The 20,000-nt window shown below is 42.1% G+C and overlaps 1 protein-coding gene across 6 annotated transcripts in view; it reads right to left on the reverse strand.

Moving 5' to 3' along the window:
• sema6a (sema domain, transmembrane domain (TM), and cytoplasmic domain, (semaphorin) 6A) overlaps nucleotides 1-20,000 on the reverse strand; it is a 93,261-nt gene that overhangs the window by 21,910 nt on the left and 51,351 nt on the right. For all 6 annotated transcript variants that reach the window (XM_077240394.1, XM_077240396.1, XM_077240392.1 and 3 more), the window contains exons 4-15: nucleotides 19,356-19,416; nucleotides 18,450-18,512; nucleotides 16,598-16,699; nucleotides 14,733-14,823; nucleotides 11,773-11,892; nucleotides 10,820-10,908; nucleotides 8,255-8,472; nucleotides 7,312-7,443; nucleotides 4,708-4,863; nucleotides 3,889-4,062; nucleotides 416-556; nucleotides 252-329 (exon numbers count right to left, since the gene is read on the reverse strand). In XM_077240394.1, coding sequence (XP_077096509.1) covers nucleotides 252-329; nucleotides 416-556; nucleotides 3,889-4,062; nucleotides 4,708-4,863; nucleotides 7,312-7,443; nucleotides 8,255-8,472; nucleotides 10,820-10,908; nucleotides 11,773-11,892; nucleotides 14,733-14,823; nucleotides 16,598-16,699; nucleotides 18,450-18,512; nucleotides 19,356-19,416 — 1,425 coding nt within the window. The remainder of the gene's footprint in view (nucleotides 1-251; nucleotides 330-415; nucleotides 557-3,888; nucleotides 4,063-4,707; nucleotides 4,864-7,311; nucleotides 7,444-8,254; nucleotides 8,473-10,819; nucleotides 10,909-11,772; nucleotides 11,893-14,732; nucleotides 14,824-16,597; nucleotides 16,700-18,449; nucleotides 18,513-19,355; nucleotides 19,417-20,000) is intronic.

Raw genomic sequence — 20,000 nt, forward strand, 5'->3', positions numbered from 1 at the left:
TAAACTCCTCAGATCAGACGAGGTCACATGACGCTCAACCGCTCAGAAACATCACATGCTGTTCGTTCAATACGCCGTATAATAAACAGATGAATTACGGAGCCTTTCTGGGGTCAAACGCTCTTTTCCAGATGAGAAATCCACAAACCACAATCCCATCAGGCCACTGAGAGTGAGGGATGCTGGGTAAAGTGACATCATCGCTTGGCTCACATGATCTATAATTACAGGGCTGAGAATGAGGCGCTTACTTCGAGTCAGATGTGATCTCTGTGCAGGCGCCCTCGGACACCCATCCGCAGTACGGGTCCCTGGAGGCGATACAGGACCTGAGAGAGACACACACAAGGGTTGATGTGGACAAGAGAGACAGGAAGTGCAGGAAACGGTTCCAATACAGAGAAAGTGTACGTACTTTTTGCACTTTCCGTGGCGCTGGCAGCGTGACAGCGGGACTTTGACCACGCAGGAGCTGAAGGCCACGAACAGAGAGTGACTGCGCTGGTCGATCTGCATGCTAACGATACGCTTGTCCTCCACGCCGTCAATGCTGCACCTGAACACGGCAACACAAGGCAAACACATGGCAACACACATGTCAAATGCGGGTCAAACATGTCAAAGACATGTCAAACACACGCAAGCACACGTCAAACATGCAAACACACGTCAAACACACGCAAACACACGTCAAACACACGCAAGCACACGCAAGCACACGCAAACACACGCAACCACACGCAAGCACACGCAAGCACACACAAACACATGTCAAACATGCAAACTCGTCAAACACACGCAAGTAGACGTCAAACACGCAAACACACGCAAGCACACGTCAAACACACGTCAAATACGCAAACACACGCAAATACTCGTCAAACACACGTCAAACACGCAAACACACGCAAGCACACGTCAATCACACGCAAACACACGTCAAACACACGCAAACACACGTCAAACACACGCAAACACACGTCAAACACACGCAAGCACACGTCAAACACACACAAGCACACGTCAAACACACGCAAGCACACGTCAAACACACGTCAAACACACGCAAACACACGTCAAACACACGCAAGCTCACGCAAGCTCACGCAAGCTCACGCAAGCACACGTCAAACACACACAAGCACACGTCAAACACACGCAAGCACACGTCAAACACACGCAAACACACGTCAAACACACGTCAAGCACGCAAGCACACGTCAAACACACGTCAAACACACGTCAAACACACGCATTCACATGTCAAACGCGCAAGTACACGTCAAACACACACAAGCACAAGTCAAACACACTTAAGTACTCGTCAAATACACGCAAGCACACGTCAAACGCGCAAGTACACGTCAAACACACGTCAAACACACGCAAACACGTCAAACGCGCAAGTACACGTCAAACACACACAAGCACACGTCAAACACGCTTAAGTACACGTCAAACACACAAGCACACGTCAATCACACGCAAGCACTCGTCAAACACGCAAGTACACATCAAACACGCGCAAGTACACGTCAACCACACGCGAGCACTCGTCAAACACGCAAGTACACATCAAACACACGTCAAATACGCTTAAGTACACATCAAACACACACAAGCACACGTCAAACACGCAAACACACGTCAAACACACGTTAAACAGGCAAGCACACGTCAAACACACGTCAAACACGCAACGCAAGCACACGTAAAATGTGCGCAAGTACATGTCAAACACACGCAAGCACACGTCAAACATGCAAACACACGTCAAACACACGTCAAACACACAAGCACACGTCAAACACACGCAAGCACACGTCAAACACACACAAGCATACATCAAATACACACAAGCACATGTCAAACACACGCAAGCACACGTCAAACACACACAAGCACACGTCAAACACACGCAAGCACACGTCAAACATGCAAACACACGTCAAACACACGTCAAACACACAAGCACACGTCAAACACACGCAAGCACACGTCAAACACACACAAGCATACATCAAACACACACAAGCACACATCAAACACACACAAGCACATGTCAAACACACGCAAGCACACGTCAAACACACACAAGCACACGTCAAACACACGCAAGCATACATCAAACACACGCAAGCACACGTCAAACACACACAAGCACACGTCAAACACACGCAAGTAAACGTCAAACACACACAAGCACACGTCAAACACACGCAAGCATACATCAAACACACACAAGTACACGTCAAACACACACAAGCACATGTCAAACACACACAAGCACACGTCAAACACACACAAGCATACATCAAACACACACAAGCACATGTCAAACACACGCAAGCACACGTCAAACACACAGAAGCACACGTCAAACACACGCAAGTAAACGTCAAACACACACAAGCACACGTCAAACACACGCAAGTAAACGTCAAACACACACAAGCACACGTCAAACACACGCAAGCACACGTCAAGCACACGTCAAACACACGCAAATGAGCAGTTTGACACACTGAAAAAAATACATAAGTTAAATAATAGGGGTGTAACGATACCCTCATGTCATGATTCTATACATATCACAATACTGAACTCACGATACGATATTATTATATTAAAACTTGGGTGGGTGAACTACACACAATACTATACACAATATATTGTCACTATCCACGATAAATATTGATGCATTTTTGAATTGCGATATATTGTGACACAATATATTGTTACACCCCTATTAAATAAGCATATTGGTAATAAGTTTTACAAGAAAATACTATTTCAGTCTTTCTACCTCAAAATTTCATGTTTGATTCAATGTGTTACTTTGTGAATATTCGTGGAATTCACCCGCAACTTCTGGAAATTTTCTGTTTCTTGGCAATCGTAAACAGCTTCAGTTAAAAAGCACTTAATATCCAGTAATATTATTGATCTGACTGCACTAATAGAGGTTTTGCATTGACTGGATTTAATAGAGGACAAACAATTATCAGTTAAGCAAATTTGCCTGTGAACGCTTTATATAAATACAATATAGGTCTGAATCCATGTGATCACTGTAAATACTGTATACACTTATATTAATGTTATATATATCATCATATCATCCAGCCCTAAAACTTGTGTAGTTTTTGGTCAGTGTTTATTTAAAAAAATCCAATTATGCAAAATATACGACGTGCATATTTAATTGATGAGTTGTCAATAAAATACAATATATAGTGTATGATTTTACCCCTAAATTCAGCATATTGCCCCAAAATAATAACTAAATCCAGCTTTCTCTGCCTGGATCCAGTTGTTTCTGTGAATTGCAGAAAATCCATTTGCTTCTCTGTTCTGTAGCTTTCAGCAGTGTGTAAAAATACACCTCAGATTTCTTGTCAAATCTGTTTTAAAAAGTAAAACTCATAGCTCTTTCTTGTTATAGATGTGTTTTGTGTGTTTTTCGCAGGATTCACACTGCAAACAAATGCTGCCACTCAGTGTTTCTGCCACTCGGTGTTTCACGCATAACCTCTATACTATCAGACGAGAACAAAACTTAAGGTGAATCTGAATAGTGTCTTCTGTTCTTAATAATAAATGCATATTAATGCGCTTCATTGATTTGAGCATATGGTAAAACCGCAGTAATGTGGCGTCTGAAGTCTCACTGCTTTAATAAATGAATCTGCTGATGTAAACACAGCATGACTGTCCTGATCGCTCTGCTGTTTATTCTAGTGTGCCGAGGCCGTCAGCACATATTAAACTCTTTAATCATTCAGAGCGTTCCTCTCGGTCCAAACCAGCAGCGCTCTTTAATTTACTGACCGCTGTAACCTGATCAGTGTGTGTAGATGACAGAGCTCTTCCTAATGGAATACACACTTCTCTGGGTTGTAGACGCTCAGCTCCTCCAGAAAAAGGCTGTCGTTCAGGAATCCGCTCCGCATTTTAGCCAGAAACTTCAGAACGATTCCTCGCTCGGATCCCAGGAAAACCACAGTGTGGTTACGATGAGGGCCGGCGGCGTTATCCACGGCTATACGCGTGAGACGGTACCTGACACACACACACACACACACACAGAAGTAATAAGGGTTACAATAGCATTTCCATCTGATTTCCGTCTAAAAGAAATGAAACCGTTATCTGCCTTTCCAATTAGCGAGCTCATCTCAGTGTTAATCAAATGTATGTATAATTTCCAAATCAGTATGCAAATACATTTTCAGGCTAATTAAAACTGGCAAGATGGAAATAAGAAAACATGTTTTTTCATCTTTTCCAGTCTCTGGAGTCTTTGAAGCGGCGTAATAAAGCGAGACCGACGCTTCTTCAGTAAATGTGTTTTCAATAATTCAGTTTTACTGGGGCAAATTTACACAAACTCAAATGAACTGAAACTTATCAGGCTGTAACCAGACGTCGTTTTACAGAGAACACACACATATTCCTCCCATAATCCACTTCATTAAAGGAAAACAGACGCCAGTGTTAAGAGTGAAAGCTCCTCTTTCCTTCAGTTACGAGCTGATATGATGATTCTGAAGAACTGAAACACATCCATGAATGTGAGTGAATCGTTCAGGCTGACTCAGATGCAAATGACTCGATTCATCCGTGAAAATGAGCAGGTCGCTCTCACTGAAACCAGATTTGCATGTGTAATCAGTCTGAAGACGTTTGATAATGACACACACTCACCGAACCATCGTCTTGAGGAACCAGGGCCGGTTAGCGATCGACGGCACGGCCTCGTCCATCAGCGGGTGAATCTTGATGAAGTTCAGCGTTTCGTCCGGAAACTCATTGGACACTTTGAATTTCTCACCATAAGTTGTTCCTGCGCAGACGCCCGGCCTGAAGACGACAGCAGTGAACATCAGTCTACATCATCACACATCTGTCTACATCATCACACATCTACATCATCACACATCTACAGTATCACACATCTACATCATCACACATCTGTCTACATCATCACACATCTACATCATCACACATCTACATCATCACACATCTACAGTATCACACATCTACATCATCACACATCTACATCATCACACATCTACAGTATCACACATCTACATCATCACACATCTACAGTATCACACATCTACATCATCACACATCTACATCATCACACATCTACATCATCACACATCTACATCATCACACACCTGCATCATCACACATCTACATCATCACACATCTACAGTATCACACATCTACATCATCACACATCTGTCTACATCATCACACACCTGCATCATCACACATCTACATCATCACACATCTACAGTATCACACATCTACATCATCACACATCTGTCTACATCATCACACATCTACATCATCACACATCTACATCATCACACATCTACATCATCACACATCTACAGTATCACACATCTACATCATCACACATCTACAGTATCACACATCTACATCATCACACATCTACAGTATCACACATCTACATCATCACACATCTACATCATCACACATCTACATCATCACACATCTACATCATCACACACCTGCATCATCACACATCTACATCATCACACATCTACATCATCACACACCTGCATCATCACACATCTACATCATCACACATCTACATCATCACACATCTGCATCCACATCATCATCACACATCTGTATATTCTCCATCATAAACAACACAGACAAGAACAACTCGAGAGAAAGTCAGAATGAATCATTGAATCTTTAAACTGAATCTGGATCGTTAGCCAACTACGGCCGCAAGTTCTGTCGTCATCATCAGTTCAACGAGTCGGTGTTTCCCGAAAACATCGTTCCAACAAACATTCACAAACAGTGTTGCAGAGTTGTGTGTTTGTAACGACGCTCTCGGCCTGCGGTCAGAAGAAGAGTTTCTAGTTTGCATGACATGTGTTCTCAATAAATCCTGATTTGAGCCAAATAATCAAGCTGACATGCATTGCAATCTATATATCTTCTATTTAAAATACATACCAATGTCATTTACGTCTTTTAGTTTGTCAAGAGATTTAAAGCGTCGTTTTTGAAGAGTGTGCATGTGTGAACGAGCTCTAGTGCGTAAGAACGAGACTATGATTCAATCTGGAAATAAAGCAAAATAACTGAAAAAAATGAGAAATAGTCCTCAGATGCATGTCTGTAATTATAGCAAATCATCTAGCATTAATTCAATCTCAAACAGATTCAGTAGTTATTACTCCAACACCTGTGTGACATCATTAACCAACACGGTTGAACAGCCAGTTTGCAACAATATGGTTTCGGGAAACAGTCGTGACTATAGTTGACTACTTCAACGATGCTTCGCACTATATTAGTTAATCGGCGAGTTACAGCGTTATACGGGAAACACAGCGCTTCTTTCCCAGCACATTTCCTCACAGAATTACACTCAAACACAGTTGGCACGGTCGCTCTCATTAACACTTGACCTCGCTTCACACAAACACATAATTTTATGTTAATCAGCGCAGGCGATACTCCTCGTTCGTGACACAGAGACGAGCCATATGGAGGACGAAGAGCGAGCAGAAAACACTCGATGTGAAGCTGCTGCATCTGGAGAATCACGTTACAGGACAACTGAAAAATACACTTAAATACAAATTCAATAATAAGTGCAATAAAAGAAACACTTAAATGTATGTTTTGGATGTTTTCTTTCCACTAGTCTGAATGAAGACATGTTAAATAGACAAATAATGTGGTGAACAGTGAAACAGGAGCAGAACTAAGAGTCTTTGCACCGGCTGGACCCGAAAGAGTCGAGAATTATTTACACCTGTTGCACCAACTGCAACTACGCCCAATGTAGACGATTAAAGTCCCCCTGTGCTGAAAATCCAGCTTTTAATGTTGTTTATGTGTCTATGTGGTGTTTTTAATATGCTTTAAGACGAAGCATGTGTAAATTCATAAGTCGACAGCATTGCTGAGTATTTTCTCCTTAAAACTGCAGTGAACCAAAGACAGTCTCAAAAACACGCTTTGAAATCGCTGGTGTTTCTGACGTCACAAACTACCTTGTAACCAATCAGATCAACGTGTGATCGTCAACCAGTGGATTTCATTCATTTCATTCATTCATATTCATAGAACCACGTATACTAGATGAGGCAAGGGTGTCAGGTTACATTCAAGATATTTTAAGGCATGATGAATTTTTTTCAAAGAAAAAATGCTTAAATATGTCATTTAGGTGATCAAAGATGAGTTTTAACGGATACAATAACTAACTACAGGGAGACTTTAAGATTCCATTAAAATGTTGTGTACCTGGGTCTGGGCACCTTCTCCTCCGGCACGGGGGTCCAGGTGGAATCGGGGGATTTCTGCTCTTTGAAGCGTCCGGTGAAGGCCAGCGCGATCTCTGCCATGTCATACGCACAGACCGCCGAGCCCGGGATACTGAAACACACATTCATCACAGAGACATGCCAAAATAACACAACTGTGAATCACTCCTGAGCGTCTGAGAGCCGCACACAAGGGCCGAATTGTGATTCTATGAACTGTGAATCTCAGAGAGACAGAAGAGCCGCGGGTCAGAAGATCTGAGTAATTCTCCCTCGTTGTGTGTCGCCTTCCCATCAACATGAGTTCATATGCTTTCAATCACTGGAATTTTGCCCAAGTCAAAATTTCCATGTCACCTCTTAAAGCTGCAGTGTGTAATTACTAGTGGCATCTAGTGGTGAGGTTGTGAATTACACCCAACAGAAGTTACGGTGGCCGACAGGAAGTGATGTCGTCGTCCGAGACAGCAGAGAATAGCCAGTTAAGCAATGAGGTTTCTTTACAAAGATAAATTAAGAAATTATATTTACTTAAGTAAAATGATATGTTATTGTGAATGTTATTGTTACTTGTTCATCATTGTGTCATTGTTTTATTCGCTGACTTTAGCAGCTTCTTTACACAAAGAACAACAAAAAGGAAACGCATTTGTCTGTTTCGGGCCACCGTAGAAACATGTGGATGTAAGGAGACCCGCGGTGTGTGTAGGCGGGTCGGCGCATTGTAAGGTAATAAAAACATAACGGTTCATTATGTAAGCTCTTTATACACCACTGAAAACAGTTATGTGTATGATATTGCATTTCTGTCAACAGATCCTCCTAAATATTACACAATGCACCTTTAATGCTTATTTAACAAGCTCAACTGCTCCGACAAACGGTGATGGAAGAGCAACACGCGGGAGATTCGCACGCATCACCTGTTGTATGGCGTGGAGAAGGTTGCCATGACGACGTCGTGTCCGTTGATGTGGATGACGTCGGTGACGGCCTGTAGGATGTTGAAGTAGAAATGAGAGTCTCCCGGGATTGAGCAGTTGAGTCGCGTCTTTAGGAAGGACGTCCACTGTTTCTCCAGGACTCGCTGCGAGCCGCCGCGATCATTCTTACACACGCGCGCCACACGCGGGAACACCACCTGATCAGAGAGAGACACGAGTGTTAGAGCCCGTCACAACAGCGGACGATAACTACAATAACTATATTAGCAGCAACACCAGCAGACGATAACTATTATGATAACTGTAATGATAACTATATTAGTATCCACACTAGCAGACGATAACTATAACTATATTAGCATCCACACTAGCAGACGATAACTATAACTATATTAGCATCCACACTAGCAGACGATAACTATAACGATAACTGTAATGATAACTATATTAGCGTCCACACCACCGCACGATAACTTTAACGTTAGCTATATTAGCATCCACACCAGCGGACGATAACTATAACGATAACTATAATGATAACTATATTAGCGTCCACACCACCGCACGATAACTTTAACGTTAGCTATATTAGCATCCACACCAGCGGAAGATAACTATAAATATAACTATAATGATAACTATATTAGCGTCCACACCACCGCACGATAACTTTAACGTTAGCTATATTAGCATCCACACCAGCAGACGATAACGATATTAGCTTCCACACCAGAAGACGATAACTATATTAGCATCCACACCAGCGGGCGATAACTATAACGATGGTTATATTAGCATCCACACCAGCAGACGATAACTATATTAGCATCCACACACTTGGGCGATAACTATAACGATAGTTATATTAGCATCCACACCAGCGGGCGATAACTATAACGATAACTATATTAGCATCCACACCAGCAGACGATAACTATATTAGCATCCACACACTTGGGCGATAACTATAACGATAGTTATATTAGCATCCACACACTTGGGCGATAACTATAACGATAGTTATATTAGCATCCACACCAGCGGGCGATAACTATAACGATAACTATATTAGCATCCACACCAGCAGACCATAACTATAACGATAACTATATTAGCATCCACACTAGCAGACGATAACTATAACGATAACTGTAATGATAACTATATTAGCATCCACACTAGCAGACGATAACTATAACGATAGCTATATTAGCATCCACACTAGCAGACGATAACTATAAAGATAACTATAACTATATTAGCATCCACACTAGCAGGCGATAACTATAACGATAACTATATTAGCGTCCACACCAACAGACAATAACTATATTAGCATCCACACCAACATACGATAACTATAACGATAACTATATTAGCATCCACACTAGCAGATGATAACTATAACGATAACTGTAATGATAACTATATTAGCATCCACACTAGCAGATGATAACTATAACAATAACTGTAATGATAACTATATTAGCATCCACACTAGCAGACGATAACTATAACGATAGCTATATTAGCATCCACACTAGCAGACGATAACTATAAAGATAACTATAACTATATTAGCATCCACACTAGCAGGCGATAACTATAACGATAACTATATTAGCATCCACACCAACAGACAATAACTATATTAGCATCCACACCAACATACGATAACTATAACGATAACTATATTAGCATCCACACCAACATACGATAACTATAACGATAGCTATATTAGCATCCACACTAGCAGGCGATAACTATAACGATAACTATAACTATATTAGCATCCACACTAGCAGGCGATAACTATAACGATAATAACTATATTAGCGTCCACACCAGCGCACAATAACATTGTTACTTATTTGCACAGCAGTTTTATCGTCTGTCGCCTTTGGATCGTGGATTCTGATTGGCTCTCAATGTTTTTATCGTTCATTAACTGGGAAAAAATTCTGATAGTGATTCCAATCATATCGTTCCTCTGTTGTTATCGTTATAGTTGTGGTGTGGACTTCCCTACTCTATTAGAATTAGAACGATTATGCAAACTTTATCTTTATTGTATAGTTATAGTCCTTTGTGTTACTGCATAGCAACACTGTTGTCATACATTTACTGTAATTTGAGAGCTTTTCTCAGGCGTGTGCGAGGGTCGCGTCAGGCTAGTGTAATTACAGTAATCTGGCAGGTACAGTAACTGGAGAGACTCATATTCACTGGAGACTCAGGCTGTAATTAATCTCTCAAATCTCACTGACTTTTGCCTTTGAACTCAGAACAATGAGCCTTTGTCATGCACTCGTCTGTTTGCTTATAATAATCACAGACGAGGAAGTGAATTATAAACTTTGAGCTATTTACGGCCATCGTTCAGATACCAGACAATGTTTGTGTTATTTTTAGTACCTGCGTCCAGATGGGCCTCTTAAGAACCCTCACTAATTCATACGCCCACTTCCTGTGCACTTCCCCTGTCACTTCCTGTTTTTGGTGTTGATGCAGGCAAACATGCTAGACGTTTTTCCCGCTCCGTACCTTCCCCATGCTGTTGTACTCCATGGCGATTTCCCGAAAGAAGAAGTAGATGAACTGGCCGTAATCGACCGCCTGGACAAAATATGGCTCTGAAAACAACAGGAGTGAAACTGTGACCTCAAAACTTCCCATTAAAATCATCTAAAACATTACAATCATAGAATTGGATGGTCTTAAAAACGACACAGTTATTATTAAAGCAAGACACTACAGGTAAAAACACTGTGTTTTCATGCACTGTTCCACTTTGGGCTATTTGTCTTTTCATAACGTGTTTATTTTATTGCACTTTTAATGTAGATTTCAATCTTTAAAGTCGGTGAGTTTGAGTCAGAAACATCTTCAGGAGCTTTTCACACACCAAACTTTACAGTTTTATTCATATCTATATTCTGAAGGTTTGTTCATATATCATTCACCTGATTTATGCAACATTTTACTCCTAAAAACATGGTGAAAAACTTCTGATATGTCGACAAAATCAAAAAAAAATTTTGAACCTGCTTTACCCAATGTTTAGATTTCTGTTTTGGAAATTAATGCAAATTACTGCATATTTAATTAGATAATGCCTCATTTGCATATTTAAACATACCATTTCAGATAACTTGTAATGCAAAACATGTTTTCAGTTCTTAATGTGATCAATGAGCTGGGAATGTATGGTGATGTTTATTAGTTACATATTTACCCTGTTCAGCTGTGTGTGTGTGTGTGTGTGTGTGTGTGTGTGTGTGTGTGTGTGTGTGTGTGTGTGTGTGTGTGTGTGTGTGTGTGTGTGTGTGTGTGTGTGTGATGTTCGTCAGTGTCTCAAGGCTTTGATAAAACACGTCACGTCTCCTAACGCTCTCTGAGGGTTTGATCAGATTAGCAGCGCTGCAGGAGACTCAGGTCACGGTTCTGGGAAGTGAGTGTGTGTGTGTGTGTGAGTGTGTGTTATGATGAATCCTCACCTTTGAGCCATTTGGAGTCGTGTTTGACCGTCCTCAGGGTCGCACTGTCTCCCAGACTGCGATAGATCACGGCGTCGATCGCCAGAAAGTCTGTGACAGTGGCGGAATATAACTTCCCATCTACAGCAGAAAGAGTTTATAATCAACCCAACATCTGACAAATGAACAGAAACATCCAGAAACAACAGATATGCTGAGAAACGACAAACACGCGCGAGACACAGGATTTTATACATATAACTTATTTATTTTTATAAGGAAGGCTTAAAAAAGATCCATTTCAAGAGTGATAGGCTTTGAGGAAGGTTTGATAAAAATGTATACTTGTCATTTTGTTGTTTAAATTTTATCCACCAATTCTTTATAACAGAAATATCTAATTTTGAATTTATTTATTTATAATTCCTTTCTTTCCTTGCCATACACATGACAAATAGATAGGTAGATAAACAATATTTATTTATGTAAGGTAGACTTAAGGTCATCACAACATAGGGGCTTGATAAAAACAAATATTATTGTAATTTTATTGTTTTTATTTTATCCTCTACTTCATTATATAATTCTATAATATATATATATAATTTCACTACATGCCCTCTTGTATTTTGTAGGCCATTTTTCCTCAATTCGGTCTCTTAAAGAACTGAATAAAATTAGGTGTTTACAAAGATTGCAAAGAAATTGCTAGTAAATTTCACAAATAATTACACAGAAACTAAATGTGCAATTTTGAAGTAGAAAGACTGCTATAGTCTTTTCTTGTAAAACAGACTCCTATAATCGTACTTTTATTCATGACTTCTTTAAAAGCGTGTTTCCCAGAGTATAATCGTGGCTCTAGCGCTGAAACGCAGAAGTTTCTCTGGCCTCCGTCTGGATGGTTTTACGAGCCGCTAATGAAGGAATGAGTCATGTGGGTTTTCCATCTCCAGGGTTATTTCTGATCCCGTATTTTGAGCAGGACTCTCAGAGACGTCTTCTGCCCTCACCACAATAGTTTCATGTGTTTCCAGACGAGCGCCTGCCAAGCAAACGCTCTTCCCAGAAACAGGGAGCAACTGTTGCTCCAGCGCGTCAGGGAGTTCCTCGTATTCCTGGCATACTTCAGAAAGTGCCCATTAAATCACATATTCAGTATGGAAGCGCCTATGTGACCCGAGTGTGACCCGAGCGTCAAGTCACCTTCATTTATACAGCGCTTTTCATAATATAGATTGTTTCAAAAGAGCTTTACAGTGTTAACAGGAGATTACAGTAACAGAGATTGTTTAGGCTTTACAGCAGATCTAGAATAAAGTTATTGTCCAGATAAAGTTAGTTTTGATTGATTCACTTCCGTTGTAAAGATTATTAGTTATTAATTTAGCGGCCGCTAACACACACCGTTCTAACAGAAAACAGAAACTTTTAATGTGTTCTGGCCGTTAATTTACGCAACAACAGTGTTTGAGCTCGAGAACACAAACTCTGAAACATGTTGAGAAGCGTGATCATCTCCGTGTAAACTTCAAAAACCTGAATCTGTGAAAATGCTGACGGCGTGCACATGCGTATCATGTGTTTAGTCCTTAGGTAGGTGCGTTTGAATATATATGTGCGCAGGCGTGTGCTTTTTCTTTACAAATTGACCTCAACAAATTACTTGTGACCCGAGTGTGAGCCGAGTGTGAGCCGAGTGTGACCAGAGTGTGAGCCGAGTGTGAGCCGAGTGTGAGCCGAGTGTGAGCCGAGTGTGAGCCGAGTGTGAGCCGAGTGTGAGCCGAGTGTGACCAGCGTGACCAGCGTGACCAGTGTGAGCCGAGTGTGAGCCGAGTGTGAGCCGAGTGTGAGCCGAGTGTGTCCCGAGTGTGAGCAGTGTGAGCCGAGTGTGTCCCGAGTGTGTCCCGAGTGTGTCCCGAGTGTGTCCCGAGTGTGACCAGTGTGAGTCGAGTGTGAGCCGAGTGTGACCAGAGTGTGAGCCGAGTGTGACCAGAGTGTGAGCCGAGTGAGTCGAGTGTGACCAAAATGTGACCAGTGTGACCAGAGTGTGAGGAGAGTGTGTCCCGAGTGTGAGCCGAGTGTGACCAGTGTGAGTCGAGTGTGAGCCGAGTGTGACCAGAGTGTGGCCCGAGTGTGACCAGAGTGTGAGCCGAGTGAGTCGAGTGTGACCAAAATGTGACCAGTGTGACGAGAGTGTGTCCCGAGTGTGAGCCGAGTGTGACCAGAGTGAGCCGAGTGTGACCCGAGTGTGACCCGAGTGTGAGCCGAGTGTGACCATACTGTGACCAGAGTGTGACCAGAGTGTGAGGCGAGTGTGACCAGACTGTGACCAGAGTGTGAGCCAAGTGTGAGCACAGTGTGTCCCGAGTGTGTTCCGAGTATGAGCCGAGTGTGACCAGTGTGAGTCGAGTGTGTCCCGACTGTGAGCCGAGTGTGACCAGACTGTGACCAGACTGTGACCAGTGTGACCCGAGTGAGTCGAGTGTCACCAGTATGTGACCAGTGTGACCAGAGTGTGAGCCGAGAGTGAGCCGAGTGTGACCAGAGTGTGAGCCAAGTGTGAGCCCAGTGTGTCCCGAGTGTGTCCCGAGTGTGTCCCGAGTGTGAGCCGAGTGTGACCAGTGTGAGTCGAGTGTGAGTCAAGTGTGACCAGAGTGTAAGCCGAGTGTGAGCCGAGTGTTTCCCGAGCGTGAGCCAAGTGTCAGCAGTGTGAGTCGAGTGTGAGTCGAGTGTGACCAGAGTGTGAGCCGAGTGTGACCAGACTGTGACCAGTGTGACCCGAGTGAGTCGAGTGTGAGCCGAGTGTGAGCCGAGTGTCCCGAGTGTGAGCCGAGTGTGACCAATGTGGCCTGAGTGTTAGCCGATTGTGAGTTGAGTGTGAGTCGAGTGTGACCAGTGTGACCCGAGTGCGTGACCAGTGTGAGTCGAGTGTGAGCCGAGTGTGATCCGATCATTGGTATTGATGATGAAGGTCTTACCGGCGAACAGGGCGACGTTGGCGTGTTTGGCGTCGTACGGGCATCGGGCCATTCCACTGATCTCATCGCCCAGAGCGTCCAGGCTGTCCATCTGCAGGAATGAAGGGAAAGGTATAAGGTCAAAGGTCAGAGATCAGAGGTCAAACAGCAGGAGTGTCGACACCTGCAGGAATTACAGACGTGTCTGAGACTTTTACACGCACGGCTGGGTTATTTTTAAAAGCTCTTCCTCTCTCGGTTTCAACAAAAGAACGAGGCCTGCCAAGACCAGCGCCGGATTCACCAAAATATTCATACTGACTTTAAATAGTATTTTTGGGACTACAAAATTTTCTTAAGTAAGGCAATAGCAGTTAAAATGAATGCTATTTCTGTCTTGGCGAAACGAGCCGTCATCGGAGGCTCACATTCTCCCGCATTAGAAACACAATTAACATTCCTCCAGAAATACACGCAAACACACACGGATCAGGATGTGCTTTATTCACTTAGGGTCATGGTGTGTGTGTGTGTGTGTGTGTGTGTGTGTGTGTCGTTCACTCCTTCACTGAGGGTCATGGTGTGTGTGTGTGAGTGTGTGTCATTCACTCCTTCACTTAGGGTCACGGGACGTGCGCGCGCATGTGTGTGCGTGTGTGTGTGCGTGTTTGTCGTCAGGCCTGCGGATCCGCCCGGTAACAGCTGATGTAACGGACACCGGCTCGGGATGAGCGCGGGCCACAGATGGCTCTCGGGAGGAGGCCGCGGATCCAAGCATCCGTTCAGGAGAACATTTGTCCGCCGATGATTAATGTGGGACGACTCTGGCCCTGAAACAGACGCTCTCCTCTGAGCCGCACAGGGAGTTGGACAGCAGAAGCGAAGTCGAGGTGGACACGAGCTCGAGGGCTTCCAGGGGCGGAGTGTCTGCGGGGGGGAATCCTTCAGATTCACTCGTGTGTGCCAGATATTACAGCGACTGCTGGATGAGGAGCACAGACACACGACACGCTTCTCTCTGACTAAAACTGCAGAAGAGGAGATGATGTGATCACGGGGAAAAACACTGAAAGAGCTCAAAACATGGAGACAAAATCAGCAGCTCGACATGAACACGTTCATCAGATCATACAGCCGCTCTCACAGGAGAAACTGAGCATCACACATCCTGACAGAGTCCAGGTTCCTGAGCCGCTCTAAACTGGCCCAAACTTTGAAACGTGTGTTGACTATGACTGTGCAAAAGTTAAAGTCCCCCTGTGGCGAAAATCCAGCTTTTAATGTTGTTTATGTGTCTATGTGGTGTTTTTAATATGCTTTAAGACAAAGCATGTGTAAATTCATAAGTCGACAGCATTGCTGAGTATTTTCTCCTTAAAACTGCAGTGAACCAAAGACAGTCTCAAAAACACGCTTTGAAATCGCTGGTGTTTCTGACGTCACAAACGACCTTGTAACCAATCAGATCAACGTGTGATCGTCAACCAGTGGATCTCTGAGCTGAGTGAGTGAGTGGAGGCGGGGCTCATTTGCATATTCATAGAACCACGCATACTAAATGATGCAAAAGTTTTCAGGGATAAAATGACTGACTACAGGGGGACTGTAAAAGAAAAAATATAGAAACTCGTTCAAAATGTATAAATATTGAGGAATATAAACAAAATGAAATAGTATGATAGTATTTTATTCGCTCAGAGCCTCTTTAACATGACAGAAGCGTCTCTGATAATCTTTACAGCAAAAACAATCAAGATGGATGAATTTGAAGACTTTTCTCTGTTATTTAAGACTTTTCTGAGTCAGTGTTTCACTCTCTGGGAAAACGAACCGAGGAATGTTTTTCTTTTTTGATTCTGAATAGACTGAATTCTGAATATTCTCACCTTGTAGGTCCGACAGGACGGGTTGAAGGCGTTCGTCCCGCACACGAACAGAGAGTCGTTGTTCTGCTGCAGGAGAACCTTGATGAAATTGTGGCATTCGTCCTGAAACGAGAGGAGAAACACGTACAGTACATCATCATCATCATCTTCATTTATCATTATCATCATCATCATCATCATCATCTCACATCTACATTTACATTTATTCATTTAGCTGACGCTTTTATCCAAAGCGACTCACAATTGCTATGTATGTCAGAGGTCGCACGCCTCTGGAGCAACTAGGGGTTAAGTGTCTTGCTCAGGGACACATTGGTGTCTCACAGTGGATTCGAACCCGGGTCTCTCACACCAAAGGCATGTGTCTTATCCACTGCGCCATCACCACCCACATCTCTAACAATACCAGCCAACAAAGATATTTTCTAAGAAGCTTTTGCTGATGTTCTGCTAGGTTATGAAAACAGTATTTTTCTGAAAAACTGACAGTTTTTAAAAAGCTTTATAAACCTTTTTTTCTTGGTTATGTGAATGTTAATGAAACATTAATGGAGTAGTTCACTTCAGAATTAAAGTTTCTTGATAATTTTCTCTTACCCCAAGATGTTCATGTCTTTCTTTCTTCAGTGGGAAAGAAATGAAGGTTTTTGAGGAAAACACTCCAGGATTTTCTCCATATAGTGACTTCAATGGAGTCGAACGGGTCGAAGGTCCGAATGTGAGTTTCAGTGCAGCTTCAAAGTCTCGACACGATCCAGCCGAGGAATAAGAGTCTGATCTAGACAAACCAGCGCACGTTTATAACTAAATAAACATTTATATACTTTTAACCAGTAATGCTGGTCTTGCACGAGCTGTGATGCGACACACATTACGTAATCAGGGTGAAAGGTCAAGCGTGACCTAGTGTTTACAAAGCCAACGTGCAAAGACTAAGTCCAACACCATTTACAAAAAATAAAAACAAAATAATGGTTAAAACTATGATGTTCGACGATTTTGAAACTGGAGAAGAAAATGATTCCCTACTTTTCCACCTTTCAACCTGATTATGTAATGCGTGAAGTCGTGGACGTGCAAGACCAGCATTAGTGATTATAAAGTATATAAATGTTTATTTAGTTATAAACGTGCGCTGGTTTGTCTAGATCAGACTCTTATTCCTCGGCTGGATCGAGTCGAGACTTTGAAGCTGCACTGAAACTCACATTCTGACCTTCGACCCGTTGGAGTCACTATATGGAGAAAATCCTGGAGTGTTTTCCTCAAAAACCTTCATTTCTTTCCCACTGAAGACAGAAAGACATGAACATCTTGGATGAGAGTAAACTATCAGGAAACTTTACTTCTAAAGTGAACTAATCCTTTAAGGGAATGTTATCTTTTTTATAATTTTATAATTTTGCAAGTATAATGAGAATGTTACTTTTGAATGTTCTCGGGGAAAAAAAGTAGTAGAAAACGTTCGAAAGCTCATGAGCGATGTATAAATAATGTTTTAGTGCTGCTGTTTTGAGGACATCATTAAAGATTTGATAACACTGAACACATTTTCGAATAACGGGTTTCTCCAGAGTGGCTATATATTTATATATAAATGAACTAAATAACTTTTCTACAGCAGAAATGAACATCACTGAACTTGCTTAAGCTGGACTGTTACGATATTTTCTTCTGGAAACAAACTTTGTTGCATTATTTTCCTGTTATCTCTGTAAAGCTGCTTTGAAACACTGTGTGCTGTAAAAAGCGCTGTATAAATAAAGGAGACTGGGCTTGAATGTTCCATTAATGTTACCAAAAGAACGTCCAGAACGTTCCCTGTTCCCGGATGGACTCGTCACTGACGTACCTTGTGTTTCCCCTTCATCCTGCAAGTGTCCACGTCCGCCTGTCTGGACTTCCACGTCAGCTTCTGTCGACAGGAGATCAATCTCAGATCAATAGATGCGCTCACACATTTCACTAGATTACAGGGTCAGGGGTCAAGGGTCAAGCGGGCCGTAACACACCAGGGCCTGATTAAACCTCATCGATCCGCCGTCACACACTTAATATATGATTTCCAGTCGCACTCATTCTAAGATAACGGATGTGATCAACTTTAGATGGTACAACAGTTGAAAGAGATATTACAAATATTTAGGTATATTTAGACAAAAAATCGCTTTAAATGTACACATAGATCCACTGCTGAAGAAGCTTAAACCAAAACATGAAATAAATTATCATGTAAAAAACTGCTTTCCTTATGAGGCTAGAAAGAAAATGGTGGAAAGTACTTTTTTATCTGTTATTGATGATGCGGATCTTGTTTATATGAAACTGGATTGTGTGTATCATGCAGCAGATTCACGTATTCATCACTGTATATATGAATCATTGGCATGGACATCTTTACATCATAGAAGGAAATTGCACATGTATATGTTCATTGCAAAGGTACTTTTAGGTAAATTGCCCTCATATATCTCGAATCTCTTTTTATATAAATAGTTATTGTACTAGATCTCCATCACACATTCGGTTAAGAGTTCCGAAGGTATCCTAGATAAGAGATAGTGATATCTCAATGGGATTTGGATAAATAAATAAATAAACAAACACACTCCTTGTCGAGCGTCTCTGTCGGTCACATGACGCACGGCGGCGGCTCCTGATTGGATGAAGCTCTTAGTGGCGTCGCTCAGGCTCGTTTGCTGCCAGGTAATTAAGAGGAACGCAGAACTCAATCCTGAGAAACTGGAGCAGGACTCACCTTGCTGAAGAAGATCTCCTCGCTGGAGGCCGTCTCGATGTCCACGGTGTAAATGTGATCTCTGTGAAGACACATCAGCAGCGTCATTCACTTCAGCTGCAATATCACACACACACACACACACACACCTCAGAGCTAGAACACCAGAGTTACAATATTAAGAGCAATTATCAACAATAATGTTTTCGGCATAATATTGCAGCCCAACATTGAGATGAGTTTCTGTTTTCAAGTGATATACTTTATGTAATACTCATTCTCATTGTGCAGATGTTGTTACTGATCAGATGTTATTGGCTACAGACTACAGTATTCTGATTGATCCAAGCAATTGCTTAAGTATTTGACATAAAAGACAACACAGATACATTTAATAAGGTATATAAATAAAAATTGCCCGTAAAAAGGTTAAAAAAAATGCTCCAGGAAATCAATTCCAGGGGCAAATATTGAGTCTTTCTGTAATTTCGGAGCGTCCACACAAACACCCCTCTCCATAAGAATATTAAAAAAAAATTACATTACAATTCTTGAGTTTGAATGGTGGCGAATTCAAATTGCAAATCTGTATCCTGTTTGTTAAGACAGCAGAAATCAAATTAGTTTAAATTCTGAAATACGACTTGACGAAGACAAAAGTGTGCA

This window comes from Siphateles boraxobius, unplaced genomic scaffold, assembly GCF_051911475.1.
Source record: "Siphateles boraxobius isolate OS27281-9 unplaced genomic scaffold, OSU_SipBor_1 228, whole genome shotgun sequence".
Classification (NCBI taxonomy): Eukaryota; Metazoa; Chordata; class Actinopteri; order Cypriniformes; family Leuciscidae; genus Siphateles; species Siphateles boraxobius.